This window comes from Scyliorhinus torazame, chromosome 16 (genome assembly GCF_047496885.1).
Source record: "Scyliorhinus torazame isolate Kashiwa2021f chromosome 16, sScyTor2.1, whole genome shotgun sequence".
NCBI classification, from domain to species: domain Eukaryota; kingdom Metazoa; phylum Chordata; class Chondrichthyes; order Carcharhiniformes; family Scyliorhinidae; genus Scyliorhinus; species Scyliorhinus torazame.
This window is the reverse complement of record NC_092722.1, coordinates 125,932,883-125,951,153: the sequence shown is the minus strand read 5'-3', so window position 1 is coordinate 125,951,153 and position 18,271 is coordinate 125,932,883. Positions and strand designations below refer to the sequence as shown.

Sequence of the window (18,271 nt, the reverse complement as noted above, 5' to 3'; positions counted from 1 at the left end):
AGTAGTGAGGGGGGGAGGTGATTTTGTTTAAGGCTGAGATGGACAAGGAGGAGAGAGAGGAGCGTCAAAAATTGATAGATGAGTCGCTGGAGGTGGATAGGAGGTATGCGGGGACCCGAACCCAGCCCTCTTGGCGAAGAGGAAGGAATTTCAGGCGACGTTCGGGGGAGCCTATGAGCAGCGTGAAAAGGCTGGCTGTATGTTGGCTGACCAGCTCCGGAGGGAGGGGCGGCGAGGGAGATTGTTCAGGTGCAGAATAAGACTGGGAAGCTGGTGGTGGCCCCGGAACAGATCAATGAAGTATTTGAAGAGTTGTACAAGAAGTTAAAGGTCAGAGACACCGGAAAAGGGGCGCGAGATGACGGGTTGGAGTACCTGAGGTTGGGTGACAAGGATAGAGCAGGCTTGGAGGGGCTGGTACGAGAGCAGGAGGTGATTGGGAGGATGTAGGCGGGGAAAGTTGTGGGACCTGACAGATTCCCAGTGAAATTCTATAAGAAATTTAAGGATAAGTTAGAGCCGCTGATGGTGGGAATGCTCGAGCTTGCGATAGGCAGGGGTGTCCTGCCACAGACGATGGGCCAGGCTTCGATTTCCCTGCTGCTATAGAAGGATAAGGACCCAGTGAAGTGAGGGTCATATAGGCCCATATTCCTATTGAATGTAGATGCCAATATATTGGCAAAGGTTTTGGCGGCAAGGCTGGAGGGGTGTCTCCTGAAGGTGATGGGAGAGGATCTGACTGGGTTCGTGAAGGGAAGACAGCTGTTTTCGAACGTGATGTGGTTGCTAAATGTGATCCTGTCTCTAGTGAAGGGAAAGTAGATGGATTTGGTGGTGGCACTGGTCACAGCGAAGGCATTGCTGGAAGCGCTGCTGTCAGTGGGAGGGTTGGAGAGGAGGGTTGTTTCGGCAATCTTTGGGAAGATCCTGGAGGAGGACTGTGTGTCTATGGAGGGGATTAATGCGAAGTGGGAGGAGGAGCTGGGGAGTGGCAGGGGGCAATGAAAGAGGGACTGTGGGATGAGGTGCTGCGGAGGGTAAATGCCCTCAATATTATGTGCAAGGCTGGGGCTGGTGCAGTTGAAAGTCGTGCACAAGGCGCACCTCACAAAATCAAAGATGAGCCGGCCTGTTTGAGGGGGTGGAGATTCTGTGAGCGATTATGGGAGGGGCCCCACAAACCACGTTTTCATGTTTTGGTCTTGCCCAAAGCTGGAAGGGTTCAGGCGGGTGGGGGTATTTAACACAATCTCGGGAGTCTTGCATACAGATGTGGTGCCCGGTCCACTGGAAGCCATTTTCGGGGTGTTGGCCCTTCCCGTGTTGCAGACGGAGGTGGGGAAGATGTTTTGGCTTTTGCCTTGCTGATCGCTCGTAGGTGTTCCTGTTGGGGTGGAGGCCAGTCTCTCCATTTTGTGTCTTGGCGCGGCGGGGGGACCTGCTGGAGTTTTTGACCCTGGAGAAGGTGAGCTGAGGGGAGCGAAGGAGGGGTTCTACAATTCTTGGGGTTTGGTTATTATGCACTTCCGTGACTTGGTTGCCATCACATGTTATGGGGAGGTAGGTGAAATTCTATAAGAATTTCTTTGTTTGTTTTATATTGTTAGGGTTGTTCTGTTTCTATTTTTTTGTATGACAAATTATAAAAATATGGCAAATAAAAATACTTTAAAATACCCGCTAGCGGGGTAGCTCTGGCAGGAAAGTGGTACAGAAGGGGTAGAGGGAGAAGTTCTCCCCAAGATTGGCATGTCTACTGTCTATCAGACCCGGCAAAAAAGCAGTAAAAGACCTGGCTAAGGAACTGGAAGGGGACCTGTGGTACAGCAACAATTGTGGGAATAGCGGAGGGGGTAGGATTGCTACCAGGGGGAAGGATCGCTGTCAGTGGGAAAGGACCAGATGGAGCAGTTAATGGCCTTCACAAAGACTAATTCCGGCAGCCAAGGAAGAAGATGCACGGTGACTGGCTGAAGGCCATTGAGGGACCAGTAGCACCTCTGCGAGGATCAATGGACCGTGTAGAGGAGTGCCTTGAGGCACAAGGGGCGAAGATACGAGAGGTGGACAAGGTGGTGTCTGACCAGAGCGATCGGATCATGTCCTTTGAGGCGGGGGTGGGGGTCCTTGGGGACCTATGCACGTTGGTGAAGGTGGAGGAGCAGGAAAACAGATCCAGGCGGCAGAACCTGCGGATTGTGGGGCTGCCAGAGGGTGTGGAAGGAACAAGCACCACAAAATATCTGTCAAGGATGTTGGCTGGGTTGGTGGAGGAATCAAAGAATCTACAGTGCAGAAAGATTCTGCACCAGCCCCTGGAAAGAGCATCCCATCCAAGTCCACACCTCCACCCTATTCCCATAACTTAGTAGCCCCACCCCACCTTTTGGACACTTGAGGGCAATTTAGCATGGCCAATCCACCTAACCTGCACATCTTTGGACTGTGGAAGGAAACCGGAGCACCCGGAGGAAACCCACACAGATACAGGAAGAATGTACAGACTCCGCACAGACAGTGACCCAAGCCGGGAATTGAACCTGGGACCCTGGAGCTGTGAAGCAACTGTGCTAACCACTGTGCTACCGTGCTGCCCTGGGAGGGAGTGCTGGAAAATGCCCCAGAGGTAGACCAGGCCCACAGGTCTTTCAGGCAGATGCTGAGAGCGGGGGAACTGCTGCTTGTGCGGCTGCACAAATTTGTTGAGAAGGAGAAGATTCTACGATGGGCCAGGGAGAAGCGAGACTGTGAATGGGAGGTAATCCTATCCGAATATATCAAGATATTGGTACAGAGCTGGCGAAGTGGCGTGCAGGATTCAAGGACCAAGGAGGTTCTTGTATCGAAGGGAGATTCGGTTTGGGGTGCTGTGCCTGGCTAAACTGTCACTCCTGGGAGTACTATTTTGAAACGCCAAGAGGCCAATGATTTTAAAAGGGACTATATACTGGGGAGAACTGAAAGTTGGTGTGAGACGGAGAAGTTGTATCTGCAAAGGTTGGAGGTTGTGGTTATTGTGTGTTCCGTAGGGTGTTTTTTTTTTTTTTCTTTGGGGGAGTTAGAAGTTTGTAAAGATGCGAACAGAGAAGGGGGAGGTCGTCAGAGCCGGGGAGGATAAATAAGGTGTTCCAGGGATCCAACGAGAAGCTGTACAGGGCGAAGCCGAATGGAGTGCAAGGGGATATGAGATGGTTCCTGGATGGATTGGAGTTTCCATGGTTGGAGGAAGAGAGTAAACAGGCATTAGAGGAGCAGCTGAGGCTGAGGGAGGTGATTGACAGCATTAGGGGGGTGAAGTCAGGGACTGCTCTGGGGCCGGGTGGTTTTCCGGTGGAGTTTTATAAGGTGTTCATGACAGAGTTGGCACCTCACTTGCTGGGGATATTTAGTGAGACGTTGGAGAAGGGGGAGCTACCGGAGACACTGATGCAGGCATCGATCACACTAATCCCGAAGAAGGGGAAGGATCTGTTGGAACTGTGGGCCATATCGGCCCATTTCGTTGTTGAACAGAGACGTAAAAGTTGGTGGTGGGGAGGATGGAGGGACGTGTGCCAAGGGTGGTCGCTGAGGATCAAACCGGTTTCGTAAAGGGTAGGCAGCTCTCCAGAAACATCAGGAGGCTGTTGAATGTTGTCATGACTGTCAGTGGGGCGAGTGCCGGAGGTTATTGTCTATGGATGCAGTGAAGGCTTTTGATCGGATGAAGTGGAGGTATTTATTTGAGATCTTGGATAGGTTTGGTTTGGCCCGAGTTTGTGCCGTGGGTGAGTTTCTTATATGTATGGCAAGTGTATGGACAAAGGGATGAGTTCACGGCGGTTTGGGCTGCATAGGAGAACGAGACAAGGATGTCCGCTGTTGCCGTTGTTTGTACTGGTGTTTGTTTGTACTGGTGTTTGAACTCTTGCTGATGGTCCTAAGGGGGTCGAGGGGGAGTGGGGAGCACCGGGGTGTTGTGTGCGGATGACCTGTTGTTTGTGTTGGACCCCTTGGCGACTATGGGTAGGATTATGGGAATATTGGTGAGGTTTGGGGCCTTCTCTGGGAATAAGTTAAATGTCGGGAAGAGTGAGGTGTTTCTGGTCAATGTGGTGGGGGCCAACTTGGGGATGTTGCTGTTGAAGGTAGCTAGGGAAAGGTTCAGGTGCTTGGGGTTCAGGTGACGAGAATGGGCTGGATGCACATGTAGAATTTGACAACGTTAGTGGAGGAGATTAGGGGGATTTTAAGAGATGGGATACATGACAGCTGACACTCGCAGGGAGGTGCAGGTTGTAAAAATGAATGTGCTGCCAAGGGTCCTGTTAGTTTTCCATACCCTCCTAACCTTTCTTCCGAAGGCCTTTTTCTGGAAATTGGAGACAGTGATTTCAGAGTTTATATGTGCGGAAAGGCGCTGAGGGTAAAGAGAGCCCTGCTACAGAGAAAGGTTGGCGCTCCTGCACCTACTGCACTATTACTGGGCAGCGAATGTGGATAAGATGAAGCGATGGTGTGGGGTGAAGGGGCGGAGTGGATCAATATGGATCAGGAGTCATGTAGGGGACCCAGTCTGAGGGCTATGGTAACGGCTCCACTGCCGTTAGCTCAGTGGAAGTATACAGGGAGTCTGGTGGTATGTTTGACGGTTATGGTGTGGAATCAGCTGCAGAGACGCTTTAAGTTGGAGGGGATGTTGCTGTTGACACCACTGTGCGAGACCTATAGGTTTAAGCTGGGGGAGGTGGACGGGATGTATGGGAAGTGAAGGGAGGTGGGACTGGTGAGGGTGATGGACGTATCTCGAAGGGAAGTTCGGAGGTCTGGCTGAGTTGTGGGAGAGGTTTGAGTTGCTGAGGGGGATGAATTTAGATACATGCAGGCGAGGGACTTTGCAGGAAGTGGAGGACATTTCCCAGGTTGCCGGAGTACACCCTATTGGAGCAACTGTTGCTCCCGGATGAGTAGGGATATGATTCTGGATGTATATGGGTGGTTGGAGGAGCGGGGGGGGGGGGGGGGGGGGCGGTTGCAAGTGGTGAGAATCAAGAACAAATGGGAGAAGGAGTGGGGGAGGAAATAGGCTAGGGACTGTGATACGAGGCGATGCGTAGGGTGAATTCAACCTCGACCTGCGCGAGGATGAACTTCATTCAGTTCAAGATGATGCACAGGATACTTATGACCCGGGCAAGGATGAGGGGGTTCTTTCCAAGAGGTGGCTGATGAGTGCGAGAAGTGTTGGCGAGGGCTTACGAGTCATGCACATATGTTCTGGGGTTGCGAAAAGCTGGAGAGTTATTGGGAGGCGGTGTTTGGGACGTTATCTAAAATTGTGGGGGTGGAGGTCAGACCGGACCCAATGGTGGTGATCTATGGGTATGGGAAATGCCGGAGCTGATTGAGGGGAAGAGGGCCGATGTTGTGGCCTTTGCCTCTCTAAGGCCGACGTTGTGGCCTTCGCCCGCCGAAGGATCTTGCTAAATTGGAGATCGGATACGCTGCCGGGGTGGCGGCCTTCCTTGGGACCTGTACGGCTTTCTTCGGTTGGAAATGGATCAAATTTGAGCTGACTGGGGCGGGGGAGGACTTTGAGACACGGTGGGGGTTGTTCATGGCAATGTTTGAGGAACTGTTCGTCGTGGGGAGCGGGGGGAAGGGGATAAGAGGGTAAAAATTATACAACTGGACTGAAGTTGTGGAGTGTGTTGCTGTATATGTTACTGAGTTTTACATGTTTGGAATAAAATACATTTTTGTAAAAGAACCTCCTGGTCTATCCTCAATACCCCTTGGGTAACACTGATGTTGGACTTTTTCTCTGCACCTGTGTTGTAGGTACCACTATTCTGAACTTGGTGATCCTGCACACTTGGTCAGTCATCAGTGACTGAAGTTCCGTGGTGCTCCACCATTGCCACCTCTTGACCTGTCAACACTGTCAGATTTTGGTCTCGTTCAGTCGCAGCCCCCCCCCCCCACACACACACACAAACCCAAGGCTTCTGACCCATTCACGTTGCAGTTTAGGAGCCTGAGGTTTTGTCATGCTGAAGAAACATTTCAGTTAAAATTTCAAAATATACAAAACTTTGGACTGAATAACCTATAAGCTATAGTTTTCCACACCATATTCACCAACGACAATCAACCCAATATCTAAGCAAAGGGAGTTTGTTGCAAGTGAATAAGTTGCTAATTTTCGGTGTAGTTAGCATGAGGAAAGTGGTCCTACTTTGGAAGACCCCCATATTTAAAGATATTTCCTCCGGGAAGCTAGGTTTGGTAGAGAGATAGCCTTGATTGTTAACTGTCAACAAAACACACTGAGGATTAGATGTCAAGTACTGTGTTTCAAATAAGTGAGGTTGGTGTGTTACGTTTTGTAACCATTACAAAACTTGTAGTTACTGATTCTCAACTCAAACTCTGAACATCTCCCATCCGTCTGAAAGTAAATAATCCTGATCACATTTACCTTCCGTACTCCCATATCTATTAATTCCCTTTTTCATCCACCTATACAACCTAATAAATCTTGCTGTCATTCCTGCCTCAACGACAAACCCTGGAAGTGAATGTTCACAGTCTCACAACCCTTTGTTTCTAAGATGTTCCTTTTTGATCTAACTGGCATTTAATTTGTATCTATGGCTCGTCATTCCAGGCTCCTTAACTATTAGATGCATTGCTTCCCTCTACCTGTATCATCCTTTTTCACCAAACTTCAAAACTTCCTATGAAAACGTCCTTTTTAAGTTTTCAAGTTTCAGTTTGAAACCATTTCTTCCTCATGTTCCAGAAGACCATCTCTGACAAAATAACACAAATTAGGATCTTCATTTTCATTGCGTAACCAAGTGTGAAGCTTCAGTTACAGAATGCTGACATCTGTTTTAGGCACAAATAATCAAATGTTTAGTTAGGACCGGCCAAAATACACAAGGAAATAGTGTCACATTAGCACTATTGTTGTGAAACCCATTTGAACATTGGTTCCTTGTTGAGTTCAGCTGGCCAGCTATATCATGTTTGAAACAAGCCAGATCCTTGGTCTCGCTATGCAAGCGAAATAGAAACTAACTCCACTCAAGGGATGCAATCAATTCCATTAAAGCATCTCATCTTGTTTGCAGCAGATTTATTTACCCACACCATCTCTCCATGGATGTCTGGCTGGCACTGCTCTCTCCTATTACCTATAATAATAGCTAGCGTATCACCTGCAATAGTTTATCCTCGCTCTCACACCATTGCTGTTGCCTGCCCCCTCCTATTTCTCATCTGCATGCTGCCCATTAGCAACATCATCCAAAATGACAACACTCATTCTCACATGTACACTGCCAAGATATAGTTCGAACTTACCATTACCTCTCTTGATTTCTCTACTGTTGCTAAATTACGAGGCAGTTTAGCTAAAATTCAGGACTGGATGTCCAATTAAATATCGGGAAGACAGAAGCCACTGTTTTCGTTTGCCACTGTGAACTCCATTTCCTAGCGACTGACTTTATACCTGGCAATAGTCAGATTAAACCAGTCTGTTCGTAATCTTGATATTATTAATGACCTGAGATGAACTTCCAATCTCATTCGTGGGCCATCACTGAGACTGTCTATTTCTACCTCTGCACCTTTGCCCCTGTCTCAGTTCATCTGTTGCTGAAATCTTAATTCATGCCTTTGTTACCACACGACTTGACAACAAACTCCTGGCTGGTCTCCCACATTCAACCCTATGTAAATTTGAGGCCAGTTAACTCCCAAGTCCCATTCATCTATCACCCCTGTGACCTACATTGGCTCCAGGTCAAGTAACATCTTGATTTTAAAGCTCTCATTCTTGTTTTCAAATCCTTCCGTGGCCTTGCCCACCCTCATCTCTATAACCTCCTCTAGCTCCATCAGGCTCCAACGTATGTGTTCCTCTAATTCTGGCCTGCTGAGTATCCCTGATTTTGATTCTCGGGGGTGTGTTTGCTAGTGCAGTTGGGGAGGGTTTAAACTAATGTGGCAGGGGGATGGGAACCGATGTAGGAAGTCAGTGGGGACAGAAACAAAAGGCAGGAAGGGAGTGTGTGTAAAGCATGACCAGAGAAAGCAGGGCAGAGAGCAAGGAAGGTCTACATTAAACTGCATTTATTTCAATGCAAGGGGCCTGACGGGCAAAGCGGATGAACTCAGGGCATGGACGGGCACATGGGACTGGGATATTATAGCTATGACTGAAACATGGCTAAGGGAGGGGCTGGACTGGCAGCTCAATGTTCCGGGGTACAGATGCTATAGAAAGGATAGAACAGGAGGTAAGAGGGGAGGGGGAGTGGCGTTTTTGATTAGGGAGAACATCACGGCAGTACTTAGAGGGGATATATCCGAGGGTTCGCCCACTGAGTCTATATGGGTGGAACTGAAAAATAAGAAGGGAGAGATCACCTTGGTAGGACTGTACTACAGGCCCCCAAATAGTCAGCGGGAAATTGAGGAGCAAATATGTAAGGAGATTACAGATAGCTGCAAGAATAATAGTGTGGTAGTAGTAGGGGACTTTAACTTTCCCAACATTGACTGGGACAGCCATAGCATTAGGGGCTTGGATGGAGGGAAATTTGTTGAGTGTATTCAGGAGGAATTTCTCATTCAGTATGTGGATGGACCGACTAGAGAGGGGGCAAAACTTGAACTCGTCTTGGGAAATAAGGAAGGGCAAGTGACAGAAGTGCTAGTGAGAGATCACTTTGGGACAAGTGACCATAACTCCATTAGTTTTAAGATAGCTATGGAGAATGATAGGTCTGGCCCAAGAGTTAAAATTCTTAATAGGGGCAAGGCCAATTTTGATGGTATCAGACAGGAACTTGCAGAAGTAGATTGGGGGAGACTGTTGGCAGGCAAAGGGACGGCTGGTAAATGGGAGGCTTTTAAAAATGTGTTAACCAGGGTGCAGGGTAAGCACATTCCCTTTAGAGTGAAGGGCAAGGCTGGTAGAAGTAGGGAACCCTGGATGACTCGAGATATTGAGACTCTGGTCAAAAAGAAGAAGGAGGCATATGACGTACATAAGCAACTGGGATCAAGTGGATCCCTTGAAGAGTATAGAGATTGTCGAAATAGAGTTAAGAGGGAAATCAGGAGGGCAAAAAGGGGACATGAAATTGCTTTGGCAAATAATGCAAGGGAGAATCCAAAGAGATTCTACAAATACATAAAGGGGAAAAGAGTAACTAGGGACAGAGTAGGGCCTCTTAAGGATCAACAAGGGCATCTATGTGCAGAGCCACAAGAGTTGGGTGAGATCCTGAATGAATATTTCTCATCGGTATTCACGGTGGAGAAAGGCATGGATGTTAGGAAACTAAGGGAAATAAATAGTGATGTCTTGAGAAGTGTGCATATTACAGAGGAGGAGGTGCTGGAAGTCTTAAAGCGCATCAAGGTAGATAAATCCCCGGGACCTGATGAAATGTATCCCAGGGTGTTGTGGGAGGCTAGGGAGGAAATTGCGGGTCCCCTAACAGAGATATTTGAATCATCGGCAGCCACAGGTGAGGTGCCTGAAGATTGGAGAGTGGCGAATGTTGTGCCCTTGTTTAAGAAGGGCAGCAGGGAAAAGCCTGGGAACTACAGACCGGTGAGCCTAACGTCTGTAGTAGGTAAGTTGCTAGAAGGTATTCTGAGAGACAGGATCTACAAGCATTTAGAGAGGCAAGGACTGATTCGGGGCAGTCAGCATGGCTTTGTGCGTGGAAAATCATGTCTCACAAATTTGATTGAGTTTTTTGAGGGGGTGACCAAGAAGGTAGATGAGGGCAGTGCAGTAGACGTTGTCTACATGGACTTTAGCAAAGCCTTTGACAAGGTACCGCATGGTAGGTTGTTGCAGAAGGTTAAAGCTCACGGGATCCAGGGTGAGGTTGCCAATTGGATTCAAAATTGGCTGGACAACAGAAGGCAGAGGGTGGTTGTAGAGGGTTGTTTTTCAAATTGGAGGCCTGTGACCAGTGGTGTGCCTCAGGGATCGGTGCTGGGTCCACTGTTATTTGTGATTTATATTAATGATTTGGATGAGAATTTAGGAGGCATGGTTAGTAAGTTTGCAGATGACACCAAGATTGGTGGCACAGTGGATAGTGAAGAAGGTTATCTAGGATTGCAATGGGATCTTGATCAATTAGGCCAGTGGGCCGACGAATGGCAGATGGAGTTTAATTTAGATAAATGTGAGGTGATGCATTTTGGCAGATCGAATCAGGCCAGGACCTACTCAGTTAATGGTATGGCGTTGGGGAGAGTTATAGAACAAAGAGATCTAGGAGTACAGGTTCATAGCTCCTTGAAGGTGGAGTCGCAGGTGGACAGGGTGGTGAAGAAGGCATTCGGCATGCTTGGTTTCATTGGTCAGAACATTGAATACAGGAGTTGGGACGTCTTGTTGAAGTTGTACAAGACATTGGTACGGCCACACTTGGAATACTGTGTGCAGTTCTGGTCACCCTATTATAGGAAGGATATTATTAAACTGGAAAGAGTGCAGAAAAGATTTACTAGGATGTTGCCGGGACTTGATGGTTTGAGTTATAAGGAGAGGCTGGATAGACTGGGACTTTTTTCCTTGGAGCGTAGGAGGCTTAGGGGTGATCTTATAGAGGTCTATAAAATAATGAGGGGCATAGATAAGGTAGATAGTCAACATCTTTTCCCAAAGGTAGGGGAGTCTAAAACTAGAGGGCATAGGTTTAAGGTGAGAGGGGAGAGATTCAGAAGGGCCCAGAGGGGCAATTTCTTCACTCGGAGGGTAGTGAGTGTCTGGAATGGGCTGCCAGAGGTAGTAGTAGAGGCGGGTACAATTGTGTCTTTTAAAAAACATTTAGATAGTTACATGGGTAAGATGGGTATAGAGGGTTATGGGCCAAGTGCGGGCAACTGGGACTAGCTTAATGGTAAAAACTGGGCGGCATGGACTGGTTGGGCCGAAGGGCCTGTTTCCATGCTGTAAACTTCTATGATTCTATGATTGCTTCATCATTGGTGGCTGCATCTTCAGTTTTCTAGGTGCTAGGCTCTGGAATTACCTCCACACACCTCTCCGTCTACCTGCCAGGAATTCCTCCTTTAAGATGCTTCTTAACACCCAGGTCTTTAACCGAGCTTTGGTCAACTGACTAATACCTCCTTATGTGACTTGGCGCCATAATTTATTTTATAATTCTCCTGTGGCGTGATTTGTGATGTTTTATGTTCAAGAAGCCATGCAAACATAAGTTATTGCTAATAAAGGCAGTTGTGCTGAGCGCTTTTTATCTGCATTTGCTTCACAATTAATGTTTTCTTCCCCCCCCCTTCCTCAGTCTTGGTGGAGGAACTTTCCTCGGCCTGTGTTGTCTACTTACTGGGTGCGAAACCTTTGAAGAAGCTTTGGAGATGGCAGCGAAAGGAGACAGCACTAATGTAGACAAACTAGTTAAAGATATCTATGGAGGAGACTATGAACGGTTTGGCCTACTGGGATGTGCGGTAGCTTCCAGGTAAGTCCCAACTGAGTATCCTGTTGGAATTCATGTGATTGGGTAGGGATTTGAATCTCATTGAAACTGCCTGGGGTGAGGATAATACACAGCCTCAAATTTATATCCTCAAATTCCCATGGAGAATGCATGCTGCTTTACTGAGAAGGTGTTCAGTGGTTCTTGAGCATTTTTGAGATCTGCTTATGCCAACAATTGGGCATATTCCTCCTGTTCGTGACCAGCAGGGTGGTCACCTACACGGGGCCAACATGGCAGCCAGTGCACCCTGCCAGACTGTCTTTTTGCCTCTGTAAAAATGCAGGCAGCTATGCTGGTCCTTGAATGATGTGGTTCATGTTGGGCCTTTGCTGGGACTTGACTGACTTGCTGGATGCTAACACACACACACTGGCTTAAAATTGGTTGGAATTGGCACCTCAGTGTGCCCAGTTAGTCGTTTTTCGTTGTCATTTAGCTCAAAGACTTTGCTCTGTAAATTACTGGAAGTACAAGCTGATAAACAGAAGAACGACTGAGAAATATGATAAATTAGGTACAGGAAAAGAAATAGAAATTTGACTTGAAGGAAAGTGGGGTGGGGGGGAAGAAGGAAAATTTGCAGTCACTAACAATTTGCTGGCTACAGGAATATGACTGCACCGTCAGTCTCATTTCTATTTTGGGCTGCAGGAACATAAATCTCGTCATTCAAAAGGTGTAGAGTGTTAAGTACTACAGAGCATTAAATTGGCAGTTATTGTGCGAATGCAGAAACTGCATGCATATTAGGGGGACGCTGAGAGCTGTTTTCATAAAGTAGCAAAATAGTCGTATCAATTTATGATGATTCACAATCCACAGTGGAATCTTTTCCTTGCCGCAGGTTGTTGGCCGATTCACACAATAATGGCAAAGCCCACTTGGTTTACTTTTGCCTTTTGACCACGTAGAAGCAGAACATATTGAAAGTGAAAGGGAGACAAGCCACTGCATGTTTCACTGACTTATAGTTAGTGAGAGGAAGGCAGGTTACTGCATGTTTCACTGAGCTATAGTTAGTGAGAGGAAGGCAAATCGCTGCATGTTTCACTGACTTATAGTTAGTGAGAGGAAGGCAGGTTACTGTGGGCGCGATTCTCTGCTCCCGCGACTAAATGCCCACGCCGTCGAAGTTCACGACGGCGCGAAACGGTCCCGATCTCGACTGATTCAGGGCCCGAAAATGGGCTAGGATCGGGGCCGCGCGAAACTCTGGGGGGAGGGTGTCGCGGAAGCAGCGTCGTCAGCGCGCGCCGGGCATTGGCGCCGCATAAAATCGGCGGCGCGTAAATGACGCAGCCAGCGCCACGTAACTGGCGTCACCTGCGCATGCGTGGTTGCCGTCCTCCCCGAGGCCACCCCGCAAGAAGATGTCGGATGGATCTTGCGGTACCCGGAGGAAAGGAGGTCCTCCTTCAGAGAGGCCGGCCCGCCGATCGGTGGGAACCAATCGCGGGCCAGACCCCTTTTGAGCCCTACCCCGGTGAAAGAACCCCCCTCGCCCCCCCCCCCCCCAGCGTTCCAGTGCTGTCCCGCCGGCAGTGAACAGTTGTGGATGGCTCCGGCGGGAAGCCGTCGTTTTCGGCAGGCCGCTCGGCCCATCCGTGCCGGAGAATAGCGGGTGTAGCGGAGAATCGCCATTTTGGGTGTCCCGGGCGATTCTCCGGCCTGCGCCGTGCAGAACTCGACAGGGCCGTTCTCGCCGCTTGGGTGAATCGCAGGAGGGCAGGGAAAAATGGCACTCCAGGGGATTCTCCCAACCGGCGCGGGAGTGGATAATCGCGCCCATCATGTTTCACTGAGTTGTAGTTAGTGAGAGGAAGGCAGGTTACTGCCTCATTCATTGGATTATAGTTAGTGAGAGGAAGGCAGGTTACTGCATCATTCATTGGATTATAGTTAGTGAGAGGAAGGCAGGTTACTGCATGTTTCATTGGATTATAGTTAGTGAGAGGAAGGCAGGTTACTGCATGTTTCATTGGATTAGTTAGTGAGAGGAAGGCAGGTTACTGCATGTTTCATTGGATTATAGTCAGCGAGAGGAAGGCAGGTCATTGCATGTTTCACTGAGTTATAAGTGAGATGAAGGCAGGTTACTGCCTGTTTCACTGAGCTATAGTTAGTGAGAGGAAGGCAGGTTACTGGGTGTTTCATTGGATTATAGTTAGAGGAAGTCAGGTTACTGCGTGTTTCATTGGATTATACTTAGAGGAAGGCAGCTTACTGCATGTTTCACTGGATTATGGTTAGTGAGAGGAAGGCAGGTTACTGCATGTTTCATGGGATTATAGTTAGTGAGAGGAAGGCACGTTACTGCATGTTTCACTGAGTTATAGTTAGTGAGAGGAAGGCAGATTACTGCATGGTTCGTTGGCTTGTAGTGAGTGAGAGGAAGGCAGGTTACTGCATGTTTCACTGACATATAGTTAGTGAGAGGAAGGCAGGTTACTGTGTGTTTCATTGGATTATAGTTAGTGAGAGGAAGGCAGGTTACCGCATGTTTCACTGAGCTATTGTTAGTGAGAGGAAGGCAGATTACTGCATGTTTCTTTGGATTATGGTTAGTGAGAGGAAGCCAGGACACTGCATGTTTCACTGACTTGTAGTCAGTGATAGGAAGGCAGGTTACTGCATGTTTCATTGGATTATAGTTAGTGAGAGGAAGGCAGGTTACTGCGTGTTTCATTGGATTATAGTTAGTGAGAGGAAGGCAGGTTACTGCGTGTTTCATTGGATTATAGTTAGTGAAAGGATGGCAGGTTACTGCATGTTTCACTGACTTATAATTAGTGAGAGGAAGGCAGGTTACTGCGTGTTTCATTGGGTTATAGTTAGTGAGAGGAAGGCAGGTTACGGCGTGCTGCATTGGATTATAGTTAGTGAGAGGATGGCAGGTTACTGCATGTTTCATTGGATTATAGTTAGTGAGTGGAAGGCAGGATACTGCATGTTTCACTGAGTTACAGTTAGCGAGAGGAAGGCAGGTTACTGCATGTTTCATTGGATTATAGTCAGCGAGAGGAAGGCAGGTTACTGCATGTTTCATTGGATTATAGTGAGTGAGAGGAAGGCAGGTTATTGCGTGTTTCACTGACATATATTTAGTGAGAGGAAGGCAGGTTACTGCATGTTTTACTGAGTAATAGTTAGTGAGAGGAAGGCAGGTTACTGCGTGTTTCATTGGATTATAGTCAGCGAGAGGAAGGCAGGTCATTGCATGTTTCACTGAGTTATAGTTAGCGAGAGGAAGGCAGGTTACTGCGTGTTTCATTGGATTATAGTTAGTGAGAGGAAGGCAGTTTACTGCGTATATCACTGAGTTATAGTTAGTCAAAGGGAGGCAGGTTACTGCATGTTTCACTGAGTTATAGTTAGCGAGAGGAAGTCAGGTTACTGCGTGTTTCATTGGATTATAGTTAGTGAGAGGAAGGCAGGTTACTGCGTGTTTCATTAGATTATAGTTAGTGAGAGGATGGCAGGTTACTGCATGTTTCACTGACATAGTTAGTGAGAGGAAGGCAGGTTTCTGCGTGGTTCATTGGATTATAGTTAGTGAGAGGAAGGCAGGTTACTGCGCATATCACTGAGTTATAGTTAGTGAAAGGGAGGCGGGTTACTGCATGTTTCACTGGATTATGGTTAGTGAGAGGAAGGCAGGTTACTGCATGTTTCACTGACTTATAGTTAGTGGGAGGATGGCAGGTTACTACATGTTTCACTGGATTATAGTTAGTGAGAGGAAGGCAGGTTACTGCGTGTTTCATTGGATTATAGTCAGCGAGAGGAAGGCAGGTTACTGCGTGTTTCACTGACATATATTTAGTGAGAGGAAGGCAGGTTACTGCATGTTTCACTGAGTTACAGTTAGCGAGAGGAAGGCAGGTTACTGCATGTTTCATTGGATTATAGTCAGCGAGAGGAAGGCAGGTTACTGCGTGTTTCACTGACATATATTTAGTGAGAGGAAGGCAGGTTACTGCATGTTTCACTGAATTATAGTTAGTGAGAGGAAGGCAGGTTACTGCATGTATCATTGGATTATGGTTCGTGAGAGGAAGGCAGGTTACTGCATGTTTCAGTGACTCATAGTGAGAGGAAGGCAGGTTACTGTGTGTTTCATTGGATTATAGTTAATGAGAGGATGGCAGGTTATTGCATGTTTCATTGGATTATTGTTAGTGAGAGGAAGGCAGGTTACTGCGTGTTTCATTGGATTATAGTTAGTGAGAGGAAGGCAGGTTTCTGCGTGTTTCATTGGATTATAGTTAGTGAGAGGATGGCAGGGTACTGCATGTTTCATTGGATTATAGTTAGAGAGAGGAAGGCAGGTTACTGCGTGTTTCACTGAGTTATAGTTAGTGGGAGGAAAGCAGGTTTCTGCGTGTTTCATTGGATTATAGTTAGTGAGAGGATGGCAGGGTACTGCATGTTTCATTGGATTATAGTTAGAGAGAGGAAGGCAGGTTACTGCGTGTTTCACTGAGTTATCGTTAGTGGGAGGAAAGCAGGTTACCGCATGTTTCACTGGATTGTAGTTAGTGAGAGGAAGGCAGGATACTGCAAATGTAACTCTTGTCCACTTCAGTTCCTTAACTTTGGTCCTATGAAATTGAAATAAATAATCAGGTTTTTGTTTGTGCATTTGCTTGACTGGCACCCCACTGAATATTTTCTCACCTCTGACACTATAGTCCCTTTGTGACATGTGCCATGTTTTATTTACAGTCTGCATAAGCAGATGCTTCTGGCTTTCGGACCAAGTTGCTCTGAAGGTGGTGACAAGCCACTTCCTTAAACTGCTGCATTTAACAGTTTAATAAAATTGAGTGGCTTGCTATGCTGCTTATTTAGGAAGTTAAAAATCACTTAAATTGGGGTAGGACCAAATCACATTTATGTCAAACTAGGAATGGAGAATTTCCACCCTAAAAGACCGGTTACATTTTTTAGCATCAGTCCGACTGCTTCATGGTTACTTTACTGCCATAGTGAGACTTGAACTTGCATTCTCCGGTATTTGAATCCTTGATCTGGATTACATTTAGAGTAACATTATTGGACTGCAAATAAACCGTGTAGGCTAGAATCTGTTGTCGTTACAGAGTGAGGTCTTATCATGTATTCTCGTTGAAGCTTCTGAAATTGCGCTAATTGCTTTCAGCAAGCCTTTGGATATTTTTGTGGTGGTTACTTTTACATGTTTGAAAGGGTAAAGCATATCAGCTTGCCTCCTATATTCAGTGGTTCACCTGCCATTCTGACACCAATTACATTGGGCAGTTGAAGTGGCACAGATTAGAAACAGAAGCAAGTAGCAAGTGCTGGTCTAAACTGCAGCAAAAGGATTTAAATAGCAATGCTCAATTGTGTTATTGGGGGCATATTGTAGACTCTGAACAGTGGAAAGGAAATTGACATGCCACTTGTACACCAATGAAGATGTATGTATAAATGATCGTGTTACAAGAGTGGATTTAAATTAGCTAGTAAATTAGAATGTGGAATATGATTGATCGCCGGGAAGACGTTTTATTTTTGCAGAGCGTTCAGAATAGTTTTCTCAGTGAATTCTCCAACGTAGAAGGGAGCAGTCGTTCTCCTGCTTTTATACAATGAAACGGAGCAAATAGACAATCGTAAAGTCGAGATACATTTGGGGAAAGAGCGGCCACAATACTTGGGGAAAGAGTGGCCACAATACAACTACTGGGAATAGAAAAGGAAAATGAAAAGTTGAGGACATGGATTCTTGACTTTAAAAGAACAAATTTGTGAGGTAAGCATAGAAAGATTTGCAGCACAAAATGAGGCCATTCAGCCGGTGCAGTGTCTACCGGCTGAAAAAGAGATGTCCAGTCAAATCACACCTTCTGACTCTTCGTCCATAACTCTTGTCAGTTACGGCACTTCCAGTGAATATCTAAGTGTTTCCTGAAATGTGATGAGGATTTCTAATTCTAGCCCCTTTTAAAGTTGTGAGTCCAAGACCTGTACGCCCCTCTAGGTGGACAACATTCTCTTCAAATCCCCTCTGACCTTTCTGGCAATTACTTCAATTCAATGTCCCTGGTCTGTTAAAATGGAAATCGGCCCATCCTATTTCTTACTAGGCCCATTGATTTTGTAAACCTCAATTAAATCTCTCCTCAGCTGCCTCTGTCTCAAGGAAAACATGCTCTGCCAATTCAATCTTTCCTAATAATTGGAAATCTCAATTCCTGATAACATCCGTCTAATATTCTCCCTACCCCCCTCTCAGGTGTGATCAAATCCTTCCTGTAATCTAATGACTGGAACAGTATACAAGTTTCTAGTTGTACACTAACAATGTTTTACGTAACCTCCTTGCTCCTGTGCTCTTAAGACTTGGCTAATGAAGGAAAATATCCCGTATGCCCATTACCACATTATCATCAACCCTGCTACTGTAGCTTGGATTATTAGTCTAGTGACCTAAGTATTACACTACTACCTTCTGGATTACCAGGCCAGTAACATAACCACTACACTATTATTATTTTATTTACACCACTGTACCCAGGATTATTAATCTAGTAGTGTAACACATTATTAGTACACCTTGGAATATTAGTCCAACAATCCTAGGATCCCCAACAAAGTCCTGCAGAAAACAAGAAGCATGGGAGGCCTAGCCCTCCCAAACCTGCAATATTACCACTGGACAGAAACAGCAGAAATAGTAAAGGGGTGGATAAAGGAGCCGGATGCCAAGTGAA

The 18,271-nt window shown here is 46.7% G+C and overlaps 1 protein-coding gene across 7 annotated transcripts in view; it reads left to right on the top strand.

Annotated features, from left to right (window-relative positions):
- The window catches only part of LOC140393052 (pantothenate kinase 1), a 92,076-nt gene that overhangs the window by 48,634 nt on the left and 25,171 nt on the right, over nucleotides 1–18,271 (top strand). For all 7 annotated transcript variants that reach the window (XR_011935479.1, XM_072479007.1, XM_072479008.1 and 4 more), the window contains exon 4: nucleotides 11,337–11,513. Coding sequence is in view for 6 of the 7 variants with exons in the window: in XM_072479007.1 (XP_072335108.1) it covers nucleotides 11,337–11,513 (177 nt within the window). In the remaining variant the exon portion in view is untranslated. The remainder of the gene's footprint in view (nucleotides 1–11,336; nucleotides 11,514–18,271) is intronic.